The 23,003-nt window shown below is 38.6% G+C and overlaps 1 protein-coding gene across 1 annotated transcript in view; it reads left to right on the top strand.

Moving 5' to 3' along the window:
* Window positions 1–17,385, top strand: part of atad2b (ATPase family AAA domain containing 2B) — a 111,742-nt gene extending 94,357 nt beyond the window's left edge. The window contains exons 27-28 of the mRNA XM_042503446.1: window positions 5,415–5,543; window positions 15,847–17,385. Coding sequence (XP_042359380.1) covers window positions 5,415–5,543; window positions 15,847–15,888 — 171 coding nt within the window. The 3' untranslated portion in view covers window positions 15,889–17,385. The remainder of the gene's footprint in view (window positions 1–5,414; window positions 5,544–15,846) is intronic.
* Window positions 17,386–23,003: the final 5,618 nt, after the last annotated feature.

Genomic DNA, 23,003 nt, shown 5'->3' with positions numbered 1-23,003 from the left:
GAGTTTTTTGTTTGTTTGTTTTTTGGGAAGTATGTGAGACTGTGGGATGAGTTCACAGTGACATTTTACTAATTATGTTTAAATAGCAACTCAACACCACTAGAAATCATGTTTTCTGCTCGAGGTTGAGTTTCCCACACTTACATAAACTTTATTTATATAGCACTTTTCGTACAAGAAATGCAACCCAACATACTTCACAAGAAAGAAATTACGTGCACCACGTGCTTCACATGAAAAGACATAGAGGACTTAATAAAACCCGCATGTAAAAATAAAATAAGATTAGAATAAAATGCATCTTCACATGAACGAAACCCACTTTATAATACTAGTGTAAGTAAGTTAAAATAAGGATAAAAATAGAATGCATAACATAAGATGGAAAATAAGGTAAATAAAATAAAACCCACTGACATTATAAATAAAAATAAGGCAATGATGAGCTAGTAAAACCTAGTCAGTGTTCGGTGTATTAATACATATTTGGAAGAAGTATCAGTCATAAAGTCTGAGTCATTGCATTGTGTTGTAAATTATAACCTTCTGGTCGACACATCTTACATTTGTCATCACTGTTGCATTAATAAAAGATGATTGTGGTAAATTTTCGATGTAACTCTGTGAGAAAAAGTCTTTCTGAGCCAGTGGGCATCACCTGACCGGCGGTGTAATTCCACTTTTGCCCTATATGTAAAATTTGCATCAGAGGCTGGTGCATTTTACGAGGGGCTCGGTCTGAGTGTATTGTGTAGCTGCACAAAATATGATTGGCTTATGGTGTTCGAGGGCGGGGCTTAGCGATAGGTCAGTTGACATGGTTCATAGGTCAGAGGTTGAATACCAGAGCTGCGATTTCAGACCTTAATCCACTTTGCATGAATCCCCTCTGGTTTGTTCTGCTTATTTTTCCTCACTATTTATGAGAATTTAGTGTGTGTTGTTATGCTTTAGCAAAGCAATTAGATTTTGGTAAATGCCATTTAAACAGTATAATTGTCCGGTTAGGATTCTGCACAAATTATCAGTCGTGAGCATAAACCCAGTATTAATTAGTCATTACGCTGCAATAAATCCTGCAAGTTAACACCTGCAGAAAATGATCGGATCCTCTTTTCCCGGAGAGAAATTTTGCTACTAAAATAACTCCATGTGCCATTATTCTGTTTCATTTCCCCAAGCCACTGTCATCGCAAGCCCCGTTAGCTCCATCTGTGGTCCTGAGAAACACGGGGAAAGATAGAGATGTGAGTAAAGAAAAGGGAAGTGAGTGAAGACGGGGAGGGGGAGATGGAAGGGAGTTTAGAGGGGGGTGAGGTTAAATGGTCCATGTCAGTGGCAGTCTTTAACGCATGGGATTACTGCCCTTTTGTGTGCAGTGAGCTCACTCAATCAGCGAGCCCCCGTGTAAGACACACTCTCGCCATTTACCCCACACTGTCACAGGCGTCCTGATCAGGCTGACAGAGGCTGGGGGGAAGTACAACGCCGCAATCAGCGGCGTCCATGAAAAATGGAAAGAATTGCAGCGGATGAAAGGAAGGTCGGAGATGTGTCTTAGAGAGACATTTTCCTGTTATTATGCATATGTGAGATGGGTTGTAATGATGCTAATTAAAGCTTTTATGCATGTGTTGTTAAAATAGGCATCTATCCGCGATGTGCTCCATTTGGTCCTCTTTTTACGAGCCCTCGTGGCTGGTTGAAACCTGAGAACTCCCTTCGTGTTAGACCTGTATTATGAAAAAAAAGCACAAAAAGGAATCCAATAAAATATACCCAATAAGGAGACAGCGCTTTTTGAAGGGATGATCGTTATCACTTTGCATGAATTGTGAATATTTTAGAGATTGGTAGTGTTCTTAACTTCTGTGTGCACACTTTATTTGCCATGGGAGCTGCAGTTATTAGATTGGCCAGGTGGAGGTTTTTATGTCAAAGGCACATTACCGGTGAATCCTCCTACACTGCCAGATTAAGTTATGGGACTGTGAATATTTGAAAGGTATTATCTACTCAATTACAAGTCATGTTTCCGGGCTATTGAGTTCAGTATGATAAGCACCCCTGTGGAAGTCAAAGCAGCAAAGTGTGGGAAATGCTTTCAGTGACAGAATACAAGTGAGATTTGAAAAGTTTTCTCCTCTTTTCTTCATATTCACTCATTTTAAACTTATGTTAACCCTTTTAAAACATCACACGTCATGACCTTAGGTCACTTTACCTGATGTGCTGTGCAAACTTACACTGTATGAATGAATGAATGAAGTCTTTTATTTTAGTGTCATGTCACGTTGTGGCCCATCCCCAAAGAGATTATATGACACCTTTATAAGAAAGAGAACAAAGATCCATAATGCATATTTCATTAAAGCTTAGCTTCTGGTATTGCATATTGCATAACTGCTAAAAAAAACAAAACAAAACAACTATGTATATATATATATATATAAGATAAGATAATCCTTTATTAGTCCCACAGTGGGGAAATTCTAGTGTTACAGCAGCTATGAGGTAAAGTATAACCAGCAAAAGAACAATACAATAATAAAAAAGAAAAAATTACAAATATTGAAATGTTAGATAATAAAAACAAAGTGCCAAGTGTGATTAAAAAAACAAGGTGCAAAAACAGTAACATAAAATAAGATAAAATTACAATGTGCCAAAGAAAATGGTCTAGAAAAAAAAAGAAAATATGTACACCAATTGCACATGGAGATAATTGCACTTGTGAAATATTGCACTTTTTCAGTCAAGCTGGTGTGTGTGTGATTATGTGTATATATATATATATATATATATATATATATATATATATATATACTCATATATATATATATATATATATATAAAACACAGTGATGCCGATGAATGATGAACCACAATGCCTTTGCACTATGCTCATGAGCTTATCTCAAAATTATATAATGTATATGGTTGAAATAACTTACTGAGTGTTCAGAAATGTTTTGTTTATGTTTCTACATTTAAAAATCTTTTGGATCAATATTTTTTTACTTTGTAAAATTTGTTGAAAAATCATTTTTTTAATGATACAAGTTCAATACTTTTATCAGTTATTATATTTTATTGACTAATATAACCTTCTAGTTTGATTGTACAGATTTTAAATATGTGAAGCATTTGAAGATACTCCAAAAAATTACATCACAATAAGCAAGGCACTGGCAGACAGTTTCTGTTGCAGTTCAAATCCACTTTTCAAAATCTACCATTCTTAAAACATTTATGTAGATAATGGCATCATAAATATATGTTGAAAAAGCAGTGCAGAAAAATGTGTTTATTGCCTTCGGGGTTAAATAACTACCGATTGTCTTATCTTGTAACAGGTGTCATTTCTCACTCTTAATGCCGTTGTGCTCGCTGTGGGGCCGAGTTATTTTTACAGGGCTGTAATGGGCTTCTGTGATGCAAATAAAAAAATCTAAAACAAGAAAACACTCCCAATGCAGGCCCCTGACAAGCACTAATAATCTCCCCCGTCACCCATTACTATTACTGTCAACACTGTGGTGGTTGAGATGAAAGAAACGTTACGCAACAGTAGCCACAGTCTGGCCTGGTGGTCGTCCTGGGAGACTTTCCAGGACCCATATCGCTGCTGCTTAAAGAGTAATGTTGGTATTTTTCAACCTTGACCCTGTTTTCTCCATGTTTTTGGGTGTAAGTGAATAATGGGAACAACATTTTTTTGGAATTGGTCCAGAGGGCTGTAATGTAACCACTTGGGGCATTTATGCATCATTGATTAATGTTCATTAAAAGTGCTTGTTTTTGCCACTGACGGGCTCAGATAATTACTTTCAGTGTCTGACAAAATTAGACCTTTTTGTTTAACCGGAAACAGCCCTAGAGTCGCTATCGCCGAAACCCACCAGACTCCACTTTATCATCCTAAACCACACTTTGTTCAAAGTCGACAGAAACAAACTAAAACTGTATCAAATTTGTTGTATAATTTAGCAACTCTTCAGTCCAGACACAATTATAGCGTCATATTCAGTTTGCAAAGGATTTTACTCGTAGACAAAAAGCTCTGTTTTTGTAGGGATCCTCTCCATAATGTTGTTAGACACTTACAGTGAAAATTGGCGCCTGTCAGTCGCAAAAACAAACACTTTTGGTGGATGTAAATTAACAACATGCAAATGAAGTGGTTACATTGCAGCCCGTTTTGCTGCTGCCGTTTGCAACAACCTCACTCGATACCATAGCAGTTTCAAAAATTGTTGTTTCTATTAGTCACTAAGACACAAAATCACGCCAAAGTTAGCCTGAAATTACATTTTGATAATCACGTATAATTAAAGCTTCATAAAACATGGCATTGTGGTTGTTGCATCCGTGATTTGTCACATTTTGAGAAATAATTTTGAAGGTTCACAATATTTTAGTTTAGAGCTGTGGAGAAACAGCACATGTTAGATCCCAAGGGCAGCCCATATTTGAACTTCACTTTTCGTTAACTCCATTAGAGCTGTTTGTACTGAAAACTAAAAAAAACATCCCAACAAAGCGTAATATTGCTCTCAAGGTCAGATTTTTGGTCATGAGTTAAATGTGTCTTGGGATTAAGTTTGCACTGAAGTGTTTGCTGACGTGAAGTCGTCGCCCGTCACTTTAATCAAGACAGCTGTTGTGTCATTTAAACAGAAATCATAGTCCGATGGAGTACAGTGATTAATACAATGCTAACCTTTTTGCCTCTGTAATTTTTCTTTTGCTGACTGTAATTATCTCTCAGACGTTTGCTGATGAGCGGCTTTGACAAACATCCACATCTTATTAATCTTGACATTGCCTTGGCTTTATGTGTTTAACACATGGTCACTGTCTCTCTCTCTCACACACACACACACACACGCGCGCGTCATTTCATTTCTGTCGAGGTTTCTCTGTTTGCCTTGTGTCAGTGATGGTAACTTTAATTATTGTGCCTTTGCAGCCTCAGTCCATGCATTCTGATGAGCCCTGTGTTTAAATAGGCACGCATACACACACACACACACACACACACACACACACACACACACACACGACTTAAGCTTGGGTAAAATGTGAGAAACAGGTCAATTAAAAGGGCCTTTGACTGTCCAGAATGTTTTAATTAAAGTAGCAGTGAAATGTAAACTTGGTTTTAATTATGATTAGCCTTAATTAGCTGTCACTCTGATCTTAATTGCTTTTGAATAGAGCTGACCTCCAAACGCTTCATCTCCGTGCACCAACATCAGCATTTAGCCGCTGTGACCAGTTCTTCAGCGCTGTTTGCCCATCTGTTTCACTGTTGTTTCTCCATACACACGTTTATGGATGTCAGGAATAATGTATACAGTGTGTACAAATACTTTATTTGTGATGTATTTGTTTGTATCGCTCTCCTCAAGGCTGTCCTGGACACGGTGGTGAAGAAGAGTGGAGGCTACAGCGTGGAGCAGCTGGAGAGACTGTACTCGTGTCTCAGCCAGTGTATCTACCAGCACCGCAGAGAGTACGACAAGACCCAGCTACTGGAGGTCAGAAACATCCTCAGTGTTGACTTTGAACGGATGAATTGTGAGAATATTCAGCAGATTACTTACAGAAAAGAAAAAAATCATTAGTTGAGACAGTTTTTAGTGTCTCCAGTTCTCATCTTTCCACCAAAAATTGCTTCTTCAACATCTTGTTACCACCTAAGCAGGAAGGAGGTTAACATTAGGCGGCTTTTCATTAATCCTCAAATTGCGCAAATTTTTAATTGCGAATATAAAATACAGCAAATGGACACACGCTAATTTAAAAAAAACAAACAAACTCCCATTTATCGCGAATGTGTTTAAGCTCACATGAGGTGGTGCTTCAGGCGATTCGAAAAGCCATATTTCACAAAACTGCAATGGAAACACCTTTTTGGCTTGTACAGGTCACATGATGCTGTATATTTACTTGTCGGCTCCCTCATGATGCAGCAAGAGCCACAAGAGCTGTTATTGCATCACATTACTCTTCAAAAGTGGAGCAGATCTTTCAGAATTTTTGAATCCACAATTCCTCTGTGAAATCCCTCATATGTGGCCGCTCCTACGTACAAGGGGCTCGCCTCTCAGTTATCACTCTTCATGACGGTTAGTGCGAAAGCTGCAATAAAAATAATGCTGCTAATGTTTTGATCATCCATCGCTGTGCTTCTATGAATGTTATCACCAGAGGAGAAGTCACAGAACATCACTCAGTGCAAACGCGGTCATCTCGTAATTGTGTTGACATTTCGAAAATATCGCTTAAGTTTTGCCCAAACTGTAATTCTCAGTCGCACCTCTCCCTCAGAAAGTGTGTAGGGTTGTATTGGCTGGCCGCAGAGAGTTACTTACTGCACGTTGTCTGACGTTGAAGTCACTGACACTCACTTGACTCTGATTTGACCTTTCAGACTGTTTTCACACAGCAACGGTTCTCGCACGAAGCGTTCATTTTTTGTTGCGGTTTGGACTTTTGTTCACGTCATCAGCGTTTTGGGACTCTGAAAACGCAAACTTTCGTAACCGTATTTCCGAGTGTAATTTTTTGAAAAGCACAAACTCGTCTGTCGCTGTGTAAATTGGCAGTTTACGAATCCTGTGAGAGCGGTGACGTCACGGCCCGCTTCAGGCGTGTGTGTGGTGCTTTTCTATGCTGAGTCATTACAAGGTTACACTGTTAATTACTGGCCTAGCATGCATGCTACAGCGTTTTCGGGTGTTTTTGGGAATCAGTGTACTCAAGGATCGTTCTTTCAATGTTATCACATGAACACCAATTTTTTAAAATACGCAAAGGACAGACTTTTCTGTTTTTATCAGGGCTGTTCTCTTCTAAATGTGGTCTAAGTGAAAGTTATGAGCCAAAAAAGATTAGATTTATCCACTGTAACCTGCAGTCTGAATGCTGCTGAAGAGAGTTTGTTGTGAAAATGGCAAATTCAGTTGTGAGTGAATGTGAGTCTGTGTTGCTGCTGTCTAACAAGGAACATCTTTTGTGTGCAGCACAAAAGATGTGACATTAGTAGTCCTGCAAGGTGTTACCGAGGCGAAATGGCCGGGAGAAGAAACCTGAGGATAAATATGTATTTTCTGTCTTCGGTTTTATTTTGTGCTGCAGATTTGCCATCGTGCGAGCAGAATAACTCTGTCTGAGTATCTCTTTTTATGATGCTGAATCACATGTTGCCAACTTTGACAGTTATGTTTTAAACAACTCGTAACATTTATTGAACTAAGAATATTCCAGGCGTGATGGAGAAGATGTTGGGGCAAATGATATCTGAGAAAAGAAGTGCTGCATGTAGAGTGTCTCTTTTTGGAGGTTAGATAAAGACATCCACACACACACACACACACACACACACACACACACTGAGACAGGCTGAAACAGCATCTGGAAGTGACGGACAACACAACCACAGCTTGGTGCAGCTTTTGAGAGGAAAAATACAGCTGAGCAGTAAGGGTATATATCAATACCAGAGTTAAAATCAAGGCTTTATTTTTAATCGGCGTTCTTTCTGCTTCAGAATAGGATATAATGAGGACAGTGGGGACTCTGAGTAAGTGAGAAAAATGTAAAAGATTGGGTTCAGTTTGTGTGTAAGATGTGCAGAGAACAGGAGCTGCAATCCAAAACAATTCATAAGATTAAGACCTTTATATTTCACACAGTTCTCTTTTTGGTGGTCTTAAAAGAATATTTTACCCCTTAAATGCCAGTTTGTCTATCAGTTACTCACCCGGTGTTACGTTCACCGTTGGGCACATTATTCAAAAAATGTAATTTATGCTCATTACTCCTTACTCTTTTCAAATGTAAAATTAATTACTCATTACTCTCCGCCAACAGTAATTAGTTTGCCATATTACTTTTCCGTCACGCTGTTGTGTCATTTCTCCTCAAAGCTTAAAACTTGCATTAGCGCCTCTGTGTGAACATCAGGGTAAAGTTCTTGATAGAAAGGAAAAAAACACCCAAACAGAGGTACTAGCCAAAGCCCCCAAATAATCTCAAATCCTCGAAACATCCTGACATCACTGAAATGTCCTAAAATCCGAGAAACATTTTAAACTCGGAGAGACGTTCCAAAATCCTAAAATGTCCTAAAATCTGAGAAACATCCTAAAATCCTGGCAACTTCCCCAAATCCCAGAAATGTTCCAAAATCCCAGAAATGTCATAAAATCCTAAAAAAAAAGAAAGGAAAAAAAAAATTAAGTTTTATTATGTTGCCTATTTCTGGTATTTTCTCAATGATCTGTCTGAAAAGTGCCAAAAACTGCAGTTCCTTAAATGTCCACTTGAGGCTGGCTCCAAACAGAGTTAACCCCCATAGACCCTCATGTTAAATTGTCCAACTTTTCAGCAGAAATAAACATATTTACTGCCAGGTATTTTTTTTAAAAAAACGGCTTCGGTGTAATCATGGCAACTGCACAGAGGTGATTTTTTTACTTTGAATTGAATTGTCAGATTTTCTAATTATTGCACAGATTCACAGATAGTTTAACAGATAGTAGTATATGAACTGGAGAGCTGTTAGTTTGTTGCCTGCTCACAGTGAATTAATCAGGATTAACCCTTTGAGACCTGGAGTGACATCACTTTTCCTGCTGTTTTCAGATGCTTTTAGTATTTAACCCTTATCAAACTGATGTAATTTCTTTCAAAAGTATTTGAAAAATGTACAAAGCAAATTAGTAAGAAATGTTCCACAGTTAGTTAGTTATTATAAAAAAGCTGGGGAAAAATGGCTCTTTGATTTAAAAAACAAAAAACAAAACAAAAACATTTATATTTTTATTTTAGATTTTACAAGCTTTTTTTATTATTATTTTTTGGGGGGTAATTTCTTCTTGTATTTCCCATGGCTGTCCTCCAATGTTTCTGGAAGAAATCAAACCAATTTGCTGAGGTTTCAAAGGGTTAAAGGCTTCACGGCAAACACTAAAAACCAACTGCTGACTGGACGCTTCAAGTCCACAGCAAAAACATCGACACAACATCGTTCCTTCAAAATAAAAGCACCGTAGGCCCCACTTTTTAAAATTTCAATATAAAAGAATTTTGATATGACAGTAGCTACTTTATTTAACTTGTTTGCAACTGCAGTACATTCGATAATTTTGTATTTTAGCCGTTGGCTTAAAGGACATTTAAAAATATCAAGATATATATAATTTATCGTGATACAGCCTTAAAATACTGAAATATTGTTTCAAAGCCACGTCGCTCAGCCCTACTGTGACTACCTGTCACCCAAAAAGACTCTTAAAATAAGGTCATGTTTCCCCCTATTTTCATTTTAAATCTCTCTTGACATTGTTCCATACAGAAAAAAAGCTGCTGTATTTTCCCAGAATCCCATCTGGTCATCTGCTGCTGCTGTTAGGATGTCAGCGCAGTTAGCGGGCCAGAAATGGCAGCGTCCTGGTGCCGGTAGCCAGAACTGGCTGTCAGGATGTCAGACGGAGGAAGTGAGAGAGAGAGAGGGAGCAGTCAGCCAGGTGGTGCCGCCTGTCGACAGGCCGGCTGGTGGAGGAGGGGAGGGCGCGCGTCGGGGCTCATCTCATACTGCCAGCCTAAATTGGTGTTTCCAGAGCAGAAATGTCAGCTCGTTTGGCACGTGTTTTGTTTGCCTGTGTTTCCACCACACACACACCTCGACTCCACAGCAGGTCATCTCCTTGTTCCTCCGCGGGGAATGCAAAAACATGAGTACACACACATACACACTCGTATGGCGGGCTTACACGCGCCTCATATGGCGGCTGAAGCCATTCCCACTTAATGTTGCAGCGCGTGGTGTTTGTGTCTACACCGCAGAGTCGAGTGAAATGGAGCGCGTCCATACATTTGTCTCCTTTACTCTCGGCCCGTCCTCCTCTGGGTACGGCTTGTCTCGCTCTTCCAGAGGAGCTGACCTTTCAGCAGATGGAGTGGACTTCACCCCGCTTCCAGTTAAAGCCAGAGGGACCGTCTCTGCCCTGCACACCACAACACGGCAGGCATGTTCCCATCTACAAATTGGCGTCCATATTGCCCTCGGCCCAGTATTACAATTTGCCCGTGCTGCAGACAGCAATTTAAGACGTTGTAAGAGCCTTTGACCTTTAACCTGAGTCTGTGCGGTGCCAGAGCTCTACATGCCGCCGCTCGAGTTGGCTGAACATCAGAAGTGTTATTTCTTTGCTTATTTGTGTGTTAATTGCTGAAGCTTGTGTCCTGCAGGTCATTTTGTGGACCTTTTTTGGCTTAATTGCTCATTAGGGCTGCAGCTGATGATTATTTTCAGTGTTGATTAATCTGCTGAATATTTTCTCTTTTAATCGATTAGTTGTTTTGGTCTGAAAAAATGTCAGAAAATGGTGAAAAGTGTCGTCTTTTCCAAAATCCAAGCTGATGTCCTCAAATTATAGTCTTCCATCGGGTCGAGTCCCTGTGGGTGACTCAGGGACCACAAAAAAGGTGATTTTCTGAATCTGAATTTGAATTATGGCTTCAGATCTCGGTGAACAAAGAGGTCAGGTGCTAGATAATAAATATTTTAAAATAAAATGAGGATGATAATTTAATTTAATGTTTTAATCCTCTGGCTGCTGACTTTGTGTGTCGGCTCTGTCTTCTGTGCCAGCTGGAGTATGAGAGCCACTTTAATCAGGAACGCTGCCAACAGGTGTGTTAACTGCAGAGATGTGCTGCTCGGTATTACGAGAAGAAGCAAAAAATATCTGTGCTGGTTGAAGTTTTTCCGAAAACATGAAGATAATGCTGATGATAATAATAATAATAATACTCTTTTGACTTAAATTTTTGCATTCGAATTGCAACTTTATTTATACAACACCTTAAAAACAGAGTTTACATCTTTGTCATCAAAAGCAAAGCAGATACCACAACCAAAAGAAAAACAGTCCTACTGAACACAGCGAGACGAAACTAAGTTAAAGTTAAGATGAAATTAAAATAAGTGGACAGATGCAGACGTAAAATGTCAATAAAAAAATAATACAGAGAAGCAGACCAAAAACAACATCAACAGAAGCAATAAAAGCAATAAAGCAACAAAAAGAGCAAGTCTTAAAAAGTGGGTTTTAAGAAGATTTTTAAAAGAAGTCACTGATTCTGCAGCCGTATCTCCTCAGGCAGGTCGTTACAACGTCGAGGGGCTCTGATGGTGAAACACGGTCACCTTTAGGCCAGAAACACACTGCCTGTGTGAGCGCCGCCAAACCTGTTGAGTTTTGAGCGCCGGTGTTAACAAGTCAGAGCAGCCGCACTGCCTGCGTGCTCAGGAGCATCCTGTCAGCCGCGGCACATTTGGAGAAAACGGTGGATCGCCCTTTTTTTTCCGCTTGCTGCGTGCAATGTCAGCAGAAATAAACAGTGAAAAAGGTGTTTTATGCCGCCTTTACTACAGTTTCAATGTCTTAATCGGTCACAGAGACATATCACAGTCAAATATATCTATTTTACTCAAACTTTCCTACTTCTGTTTCCAAATAAAGGCAGCGCCTTTGGAGACAGAATGCTTCAGTTGTTGTCACGAGGCGTTTTATCCTGAAACATTTGCAGAACCGTGTTGTTGATGATGCAGGAGCTGCACGACTTCATAAATAAGTGAAATATGTGCTCATAATGTGGAAATACAGACCTCATAGCAGCAGAGGCGTCACAGCAGAAACGCTGCCGGTGTGAAACACGCTGCAGTTTGGCGAGGTTGTTGTCATGCGTCAGCTTTAAGCCTCGACTTTGGACCGATCAGAAGACCCACCTGAAAAACCTAAGGCTCAATCAGCTGTAAAACAAACAGGTAGTCAGAGGAAGAAAGCAAGGATTGGGGTGATATGATGTCGTCTGTTAAATCCAGTCCGAAGATTTGATTTTGTCTTATTCCTGCAGTCAGCTGGTAAAATCTAGATGAAGAAACTTTATGGGACGTAACGTTATTAAGAGCGCGTTTACTCTTTAAATCATTAATGGTTAACATCTGCCTTTGATGCGTGCTCTTTGGAGACCCTCTCTGAAGACATTTGTTCCAGTGTTGTCGTCATACAAAGGCAAAAATCAACGGGCAGAGAAATGCGTTGACAGCAGCTTCAGTGGAACGAAATGCAGCCAAAGCTTTCATCGTTGAGTCTGTTGTCAGTAACTTCAGAAAAAAACACTTCACCCCGACACAACTCACACAAGATTGTTCTCTCTTAACTTTCACTTTTTCTTTAGTGGAAAAAAGTGAACGATGTTGTTGTTTTGGCTCCTCTAACCTACACACACACACACACACACACACACACACACACACACACACACACAGAGCAGAAACCCCGGTTCTCTCAGGGGTTGTGGAGAATTTGATGTGGGAAATAGAGGAGATCAGTAACTGAGGTGGAAGAAGATAAGATGAGTTTCAGGAAGCCGGGTACACTGAAGTAATTTAAAACACCTTTGTCACAAATTGATGTCATCTTGACGACTGCGAGTCATCCTGGATTTTTTTCTTTTAATGCGCAGAATTGACGGCCTCATCGGGAATTTAAACTCCTAAATCTATAGTTATGTAATGTTGAAGCTATCGAGGGACACAGGAATTAAACCTTGACATGCTGATCGACTTCCAACCGTTTTTTTTTTAAATTAATTTATTTATTAGGCTTAACTTTGGCTCAGTCCCAATGCATCCTTTGCCCCTAATACCTGGTCCTTACACCTCCGTCTTGGTTGTTAATGTCCACAAATATTTATGTATAGAAACCACAAATGTTTTTTTTATTAATCTGTTGAAATATGACCAAAATCATCTTGATTTCATTCAAATACATGAGCAACTTGACAATTAATGACCCAAAACAAAAGGCAAAAAATGTGTAAAAAGTTACAAGAAAATTAACTGAAAATTTGCACACACAGAAAAAGGAAAGTAAAAAACAAAATAAGGAAATGACCTGTAAAAAAGTGCTTAAAAAAGATATTTTCTGAATATTTTTTCCATTTCCATTTTTTTTAAATGACATTCTCTCTATATATTTCATTAATTCTTTTTGGCTTTTTTCAGGCTTCATTGTTTGTTTGGTTTTTGTTTGGTTTTTTTTTTTAGCATTTCTTTCCTTTTTTTTCAGGTAATATTTTGTAACTTTTTAGTGATTTTTTGTGAATTTTTTGGTCATTTTTTGTTTCTCCCCGTCCTCTGTCCCTGTTTTTAAGCTGGTTTGCCTCATTTCATAAAAAAACATTTTCAACCAAAACCCCTTATAACTGAATTGGAGCAAAGGGGCACTTGAAAAAGAGGGTTAGCTGTTTTTTTTCTTTTGTATGTTTTGTTTTTTCAAACATGTATACTTATTGTTTTTTTGAAAGCACACACACTTCTACACAACAGACAATAATAGAATAACATAAACATATACTGAAGTGTGTACATTAACATACATATAGACAATCACTCACACACAGACATGCAGTTGCAGATAATAAAGGCCCGTTGTGATTGGCTCCAGAAAGATGCAATAAATGAGATAAATATGAGTCATTCCTTTGAAGTTATGTTCAGTGACGGGAGGTTTGGAGCTGAACTAAAATATATTCAAAAACACGATTCCAGATTCTCACAAATTTATCAGAAGAGCCGTTTAATGTAAATTTCTCAAATTTGAGAGGGTTAGGTTTAAAAAAAGAAATGGGACTGGGCCTTCGTGTTGGACACAGAGTGGGTTAGAGAGACAGAGGCGAGGAGCTGCAGAGACTTTTTGATTGTGTGCGGCGTTTTTGGGATGACAGGGTGAAAGGCCTTCAGGCAGACAGACCGGAGATCACACAGGTGCGACGCGTCAAGGCGGCAGAGAGCTTTCTGGCGTGTTGGTGGTGTGTGGGCGTGCGGTGAGACGCGCCGACAGACAGGTGTTAAAAGCAGAGACGTGTCTGAACACGCGCCGCGCCTGATGAGCCGAAGCTTTCAGGGAGTTTTTCTAAACTCGTGACTTTTTTATTCAGTCACGTCAACTTCGATTTTGATGCCGTCGTCGGGTTTTACAGCTCGTGTGACCTGGTGTTGATGGTTTTGGGGACACGATAAAGTGCTAAGTGCTTAATGGATGTTGTAATTGGAGCTGGGAGGGAAGTAAAAATCACATGCAGTCAGATTAGCATCACTCCTGTGACCTTTTAAAGCTGCTCGGAGTAAAAAGATGTGTCGGGTATCGTATCTAAATTATCAAATGAGCAGCGTGCCGTAATGCACTCCTAGTGTCTGTTAGCAGAGGATTTCGGCAGCAGTTGACTGTTTTGTGGGTACGAGAGGATTAAAAATGACATTGATCATCAAAAGCTTATGAATTCTGGAAAAACCATGGAAATGTTTTTTGTGTAATAAATTGAAATATATTAATGTGACATAATAGTAGTATTTATTTTTTTAAAAAAAAGGGGGGGGGGGGGGGGTTTATAGAAAAAAAATTTTTTGGCTTTTTTTCATAGAAAACAAAAAAAAAAAAAAAAAGTTTTTCTAGAAAAATGGTTTGGAAGGCGTGTATTCTTTAAAAGTTTTTGGTGATTATTTTTTATTTTTTGGGGAAAAAAGGTATTTTTTTAATAGAAAACTAACTGGCGAAATTCATCACAAGCAGAAATGATTATTGGATTTTGGAATTTCAGTTGTGGCTGACTTTACTAAACAGCTAAAACCTGCACCGTATCAGAGTCCTCTACCAAAAATCCCGAATCCTCAGAGCAGACCGTCGGTTTATCAGCGGTCGAGATTCAAAGCTCAAGTTATGTTGCATTAAAACGATCGACTTCATATTTATCAGAAACTTTTATTTCCAGAAGAAAGAAAAGTATCTACCGGCTGTGATTGGTTGTTCCTTGTCACGTGACATGTGGCGCGCGCTGCTGCTTTCCAAAAGTTTAACCGTCTTTATCGAAAACAGGCGCTCGGAAAGTGTGCGAGTGGTGATGGTGTCGGCCCGCTTTATAAGTCTCGATTGAGTGATTTTCATGTTAGAAGCTCACAACGAAAACAGTCGTTTTGTCATAGTTTTAATTACCAAAGATCTATTTTTAACTCGGAGAACATTTTTTTGTCATAGTTTTCGTTACCAAAATAAACACTGATTGATACATAATTAAAGTTTTAATAATCATCACATCTTGATTTTAGAAAGATCCTGGCAGCTTTCTTTGTCTTGGCTACAGACAGAATTTAGGAGGCATCACAAAGTTTTAGTTTTATTTTCCAGTAATTAAAAATCAAGTCATTTCAGTCTTCACTTAGTATTTGAGTAGTTTTTACTTCAGAAAAACAAAAAGCTGATAGTCTTGTGTGCCGGTATTTGACTCGATGTTGCTGTGAGATGCAAAAGTCCCTCCCTGGAAAAGTTCGTCTCTCTGTAAAAGAGTAAAGTTGCTTTTTACTGTAAAGTTTTCAGCTTTTGTTGTCGATGTTGAAATTGGTATCTTGTAGCGGCGTCTGTCGCACTGACTCAGCCATTCAGATGAGAGGAGACGCGCAGTGTAACATCTTCAAGGCATTAATCACGGTCTATCGCAGGCTAATATCCATCTCTCTTCCTCCGGCTCTGTTCAGATTTAGTCAGTGTCAAACTCTGCTGTTTTCACGCTGAGAAAAATCGCCCGTCTCATTCCGGCACAGCTTTGCTTCATTTTACATCATTTATCATGGTGAAAGCTGTTGTTTGCTGTGGGAAATTTCCAAGTAATATTGAAAAACCGCGGCGCACAGATGCTTTATGCACACATCCGAGTTGTTGCAGTGTTGGTTGAGGCTAAGCAGCGTGTGTGTTTTCGTGTGTGTTGCAGGAGATGGAGGAGAGAATCCAGCATTTTGATACATTCCTGTGAGACGGAGAGAATACCGAATCAGGTAGATCCTGAACAGCCTGGGACCACAAAGACACACACAGACTGAGTGAGAGATGAAACACACACACAGAAAATCCAGCGCCCTCTTCTCGCTGGGTTCGGGGGACGCAACGAGGACGACGTTGAGGACATTCAATGGTGCTATCGTCTCAGGAAAACCTGGCCAGATCCAGACCCATTCTACACAACCAAACTCCTGGAGGTGTGTCAGCCACACACACGCACGCACACACACCGACGGTGACGGGGCTGCCCTGGTGCTACTCGGGTGCTATCCAAACTTTCATCCATGCTGCTCTTGGAATTCTTAACTTGGATGACTAGCAAAACCAACAGATCGGGCGATGTCATATCACGAAACCTGCAAGCCGTGCATAATACACACACTCACCTGAACCTTGGGGATGCATGTGTCTGCACACACACACACACACACACACACACACACACACACACACTTCTGCACACACACACACACACACACACACACAGATCACCACCAGCAGAAGTGTGAATGCAGAGTGCCGCGAGGAGATGAGGACAGATAATGTTCTGAATCACTGAACCACGTTGCTGAGCCCCCCCCCCACCCCCCCCACCCCCCTCGAGTGAAACGCTTCGTCATCGGCCGGTCGTTAACCACGCTATTATGCGGCTCATTTTTTTTCTGCCGTTTTAGCTACTTGATTAATTCAATATCTGAGCCGCCGTCAAGGATACTCACCCAGAACAATAGTTTACAAAGAAGTTTTCAGTGTGAGCGGAAAACTCGACGAGGTTAGCACAGCAGGACTCGAGCTGATTATGTCCTCGTCGTCGCAGCGGCCGCCGGCGGTTCGAGAGCCCCCTCAGCGGTCGTTACCGGTGAACGAGCTCGTAGGTCAGCTGTACAACCACTCCGCTGATAGACCACCTCTGGTGCTCGCAGTCTCAGCAGACTGTCGTGTCCTAAGTAGTCTGCGTGGTAGCTGAAACCCCCCCCCCTCCGCTCATTCTGCGCCCGCCAGTTGATTTTCCTTGCGACACCCGGCTGAGGAACTGGAAGCAGTAGAAATTGGAAATGTGTCAAAGAGTTTGCACTGCCTAGCGTGTGCCTTATTTAAAAACCTCACATCCAACTCTGATATATTCAGCAGGATTTTTTTCTTTACTACGTGTGAAAAAGCTTGACGTTAAAGGGGGGGCGGGTCCGAAACCACTGAGGTCGCTGCGACCTTGAAGCAAAAATATGAATATATAGACATTTAAATGCCATTAGGCCGTTTCAGAAACATATCTAGGTTATACATCTTCAACCAGAGCTAAAAAAACATTTGAAAATCTGAGGACTACAAAAAGTACGGCAGCAAAAAAGAGACAAAATTATTTTTATTCTTGCAGCCACTGAATATTAAATAAAAATTTAAACACCAGGTAATTCATAGCATTAACATGTGTTACTCTTAAAACCATGTATCTGAATTTATTTATTCCTAATTCGCCTCTTTTAAATTAAAATATTATTTCTTGAATATATATTTTAAATGTTAATAAATTCAGATCTAACAATTCAAGTTTCGGAATTTAAGGGGAAAAAAGAATTTTCAGGTCAATTTTATATCTAAAAATTTCTAGTTGAATATCTTTTTTAATGCTGAATTTTGAATTTTTAGATATGAATTCAAGAACATAAAAAATAGATATTTAAATGGAGCACAAGTCAAAAAATTTGAATATTTTCCATATTGCTCAAAATTATATATGCTCAAATTAAACAAACTTTAAAAAAAAAATCTGAATTCAAAAACATTGAGACAAATATATAAATGCATATTTAAAATCACAAATGGACATATTTCATATCGTAGACATGTATTTGACTTTAAAAGACGTGAATTCAGAACAAAAAAAATCAGATACATGGTTTTCAAAAGCAGAGTTTGTTAAGAAATTCAGATAAATAAAAAAAAATTCAGGATTTCCTAAAATAAATTTAGGAAATGGTATCTCATATTCATTCGGTCAAATTCAGATTCAAAACCACTTGAATTTTTGGATCTGAATTTAAAGAAAAAAACATTTTAAATTCAGGAGGAAACCAAGAAATTTCATTCAATTTTTATTTTAAAGATGTGAATTTGAAACAAATAAATTCAGATGTGTAGTTTTCAAAAGCTGAGTTTGATGTTCAGAACTTTAGATTCAAACATTCAACTTTCAAAATTTTACAAAATAGATTCTGGTGCTCAAAATCAATCCAAAAATTCAAGTCCAAAAATATGTATCTTTATTATTTTTGTTCTGAAACGTGTAGTTTTGGATCTGAATTCAAAAATGCTGAAAAAACAATAATAATTCTAGCTTTTGAAATTTTATACTGGAACAAATAAATTGAAATACCTCAAATTCAAGCTTTGCCAATCAAATTCGGATGCAAAAATTTAATTCAAAAAAAGCTTAATTATTATGAAAAATGTTTAGATCTGAATTCAAGAAAAAAAATCAGCTTTTGTAATTGCAAATCAGGATTTTTTTTAATGTTAATTTCTAACAAACTGAATTGAGAACAAATAAATTAGCTTTTTGAAGTAACATGTTTTAATGCTATGAATGTAACGTAAGAACTGGCTGTTAAATTAACTTCCTCGTGTCTCGTATTTGCTTCCGTGAAACACTTTGACTCTGCGGCAGAAACCCCTCGAACGCTTCAGATATTTAAATGTGTTGGCGCCGCGTTTAAACCCAGAGCGGCTGGGAGGTCGGCTGGCGTACGAACACCAGCTTCCCCTCAGTTTTCCATATGCAAACACAAATTATGATGCGAGTCCAAACCGTGCCAAGTGTTACCCCGCTCCCCAAAAAGGTGCTGACGCGCCGGTGCCTGTTCACAGGAAGTCTGTTTCAGCTCTGAAAATGTTTGTTAGATGGTCATGGCAAACTATGTGTTATGTTTTTGTATTTGATAATTGTTTTTTACATTTTTTTTAATAATGAAATGCTTTGCTTGAGTTGTTTTTGGTCGTGAATCCATAATGAACAAGGCCATTCTAGGCAGTGCCCGTCACTACGGTGTGTGAAGCATTACATGAGTTTTTTTTTCTTTTTTTATGTGTGTCGACTTTATGGATTTATTTTCTCAGACGAGGAGCTCCTCCGCGGCCGTCACAGTGTATGTTTTCTGACTGCAGTTAAATGAAGGTATATTTGCTGAAGCTTTATAAAGTTTTCATGGCGTTGTCGTGGTTTTTTTGTTTGTTTTTTTTGGAGATGCCATATTTCGAGCAGGCTGGAGAAGGGCCCCCTCTGTCTCTCAAAGCACTCGTGTCCGATCCTCAAACTCCCCTCTCTTGGTGCAACTCTGACCCCAGCTCACCTCTGCCTTTTTTCTCGAAATCACAAGCAAAGACCATATGCAAACTGGCAAATGACAGGTTAGCACTTGGACTACTGCAGAGAGAAAAACCAACGCTACCTCAGCTTAATTTATTTTAACGCGGAAACTGTTTACCGGGTACAAAAACAGTATTTTTTCTCCTCCTCGCCCCCCGAAATACTGTTGCAACATCAGTACCATCAAAGGTACCAGATCAGTGAAAACCACGGCTGCTGCAGTAATCCAAGAGTTGTTTAAATCTCTCCGATTGTTATGTATGTTTGCATTTGAGCCAGATGATGATTGCATAAACATATTTCATGGACTGTATATTTTATGCTTTAGTTTCAGGTTATTTCTACTGTACCATGATAATGAAATTTCCCATAAATCTGCTCCTTTTTCATATTATAACCCCCCCACTCATACCTTCGTAGAAACTACAGAGAGCATTTTCTGCCTCTTTACGCATCCATCCCTTTTTTTTTCATTTTTCTTTTTTTGCAGAGTTTCATCTCATGATTCTGATTATTTATTATTAAACACGTTTTACACCTAATATTCAGTCAACTGTCTTTTTGTACGTTTTGAAATTTAACAAATCGGGAAGCGTCGCGCGTCCATTTTAACGATTTTTTGCTGAATTGCGTAGCGTTTGTGTAGCAGGTTTATTTGGCGTGTGCGGGGGAATAAAGGGTTTACAGGTCTCTCAGGTTCAACACGCGACAACATGCCCTGTCGACTTTTTTTTATTTATTTCATTGTTGGGGTGTTTTCTTCGTTAAACGTGGTTACAGACTGTGGCATACTGGAAGAGACTAACATTAGGACGCAGTTTAAAACGTAGTCGTCTAGCAAATCCCAGACTGAGAAACAGGACCAGAATTAACCTTCTAATGTTGCTCACTTTGTCTCCACTTTCTGCCAAAAGAGTTATTTTTTATGAATTTTTAGAAACGCATACGGAATTAAATATGGGTAGTTAAATGTCATACATTGTGATCTTCCTTTCTTATTATAAATTGTAGCCAGTTTGGACTAACAACCAATTTTTGTCTGGTAGTTGAGACTACTTAGTCCAGTATGCAGAAGGGAAAGGTTTTTTTTTTTTTTTTTTTTTTTTTTTTTTAAAATCCCCTATTTCTTTGTTTTTTTTCCCTTTTTTTTTCTCCCAGTTAATTTTAGTCAAACTTTCCATAGCTTTGTCAGTTCTGTTTGTTTGTGTATTTAACACACCTGTTCGCAATTGTTACTTTAGTGTAAGTTATATTTGAAATGAAACATTTACTGTATTTCTCAAATAAAACTGCTGTGATATACTTGAATAAAAGGTGCAAACTGTACATTTGTGTATAGATTTTTTTTTTTGTACTGAAAATTCGGACTAATGGGAAATACACACTTGAATTAAAATGCATCTTCTTTTCAAAAATCACAAATCTTTGTACCAAAATGTACTTTACAGCCGTGCTCCGTGGAAAAGCGTAACAAGAAACCTACCTGGATTTATTAGAGCGCTTTTTAGGGGAAATTTAAAGGTTCTGTATGAAACTTTTAGGAAATTTTGTTATTAAAGTCAACAACCGCCAGCTTACTATTGTTTGCGTTTACAATCATCATTTTGTTAGAAAATAGATAAGATTCATATTTAGAATAAATTTACCCATCTGCCCAAACCTGGAAATGTTCTTATATTTTATATTTTGCTGATTGCAAATTGCGTTTTCAGCGTAGTGAAGTAGTGATGGTTCACTCGTTGGCCGCCACTCGAAAAACAATCATAATGACACGTTTTTTCACGTTTTTATCCGACATCCTATAGTTTAAAATTTTGTGAGGTTTTTTTTTATGACACACTGCACTGACTTTTTTTTGTTAAAATTTAAGATTGTGTACTGCACAGTAATGTTTTGTGAGATTTTGGATAACAGGCTGTTCTATGACATTTTGTGAGATTTTTGAGCACTATTATGACGTTTTTGTCCATTTTTGACCAATGTAGTACTCATTCATGTTTTCAGGATTTTTTTTTTTTTTTTAAAGATTAATTTTTGGCACTTCAGCCTTTATTTGATAATACAGATCAATAGTGTGAAAGGGGGAAAAAGAGCGAGGGAACGACATGCAGCAAAGGGCCTTGAGCGGGAGTCGAACCCAAGGCCGCTGCAACAAGGACGTTTATGGGACGGCTGCTTTATCCACTCAGCCACTGACGCTTTAAATGTTAATTTTGGCATTTTTGCCTTTATTAGATAAGACAGATCAACAGCATGAAGGGGTAGAGAGGGGACGACGTGCAGCAAAGGGCTGTGAGTTGGAATTGAACCCCGAACTGCTGCAGCACGGACCACGCTTTCATTTACGGTGCACCTGCTTTGTCCACTGAGCCACCGGACACTGTATGTTATTTGACTGCCGTACTATAGTATGACGTTTTGGTCAATTTTTGACCGTCATCCTCAGGCGCGTAGCAGACGGGGGATCATGTCACCCCACGGTATATATCCAAAACGTCATGTGTATTATGTCTTTCAATATCGTCCAAAATGTCCCTAAAACATCATAGTATAATATGTCATCTATATGTCACCAAAAACAAAACATCATAGTTTCTAAAGTATTAGTATGTATTAGTATATCGATCAAAATTAGACAAAAAAGTCATAGTATGGTACGACCGGGGTGAAGCCATCGTTTCAGAAGTGAGGGGGACAGATTCTTCACCATATCGTTACCATATTTTGGACAACATGCTATACTGTAATGCTTTGGTGACATTTTGGAGGACATACTATACTATGACGTTTTGGTGACATCGTGGAAGACATATTATAATATGATGTTTTGGGGACATTTTGGACATACTATAGTATCATATTTTGGTGACATTTTGGGCGATTTTGGACGACCTGCTATATTAAGACATTTTGTTGAGATCTTGGAAGACATATTACACTGCAATCTTTTGGGGACGTTTTGGACGGCATAATATACTATAACATTTTGGGAACATTTTTGATGATTTTGGGCGACATACTATGCTATAAAATTTTCGGTAATGTTTTTAAGATGCTGTAGTATGATGTTTTTGGCAGTTTTTTTTACATTCTATACTATGATGTGTCTCAACATGCTATTTGAGGTGATTTTCAGCATTTTTTTGGACATTTTTCGCCATACCTAAATATGCCGTTTTCAGTCATTTTTTCGACATGCTATTTTATGCGTTTTTTTGTCCCTTTTTTTTTTTCAAAAATCTATACTCTTACATGTCTCAATATGCTATACTAAGAGGTTTTCAGCTGTTATTTGGACGCCATATTTTGACAGTTTTTCACTTTGCTTCTTTGGTCATTTTTTCGGCGTTTTATTTTAAGGGGTTTCTGGACATTTTTGGATGTTTTTTTCAACATTGTACACTATAACAGGCCTCTACGTGCTGTACTGAATGGTTTTTAGCTGTTTTTGGGATAAGTCATATTTTGACATTTTTGCCATACTATAGCCTTGCTTCTATGGTCATTTTTTTGACATGCTATTTTAAGGGGTTTTGGGACGTTTTTGGATGGTTTTTTCAACATTGTACACTATAACAGGCCTCTACTTGCTATACTTAGTGGTTTTTAGTTGTTTTTGGGATGTGTCAAATTTTGACATTTTTTGCCATAGTATATTCTTGCTTCTTTGGTCACTTTTTTGACATGCTATTTTATGGGGTTTCTGGACGTTTTTGGATGGGTTT

This window comes from Plectropomus leopardus, chromosome 16, assembly GCF_008729295.1.
Source record: "Plectropomus leopardus isolate mb chromosome 16, YSFRI_Pleo_2.0, whole genome shotgun sequence".
NCBI lineage: Eukaryota > Metazoa > Chordata > Actinopteri > Perciformes > Serranidae > Plectropomus > Plectropomus leopardus.
Note: the sequence above shows the minus strand (reverse complement) of the source record. Positions and strands in the feature narration are given on the sequence as shown.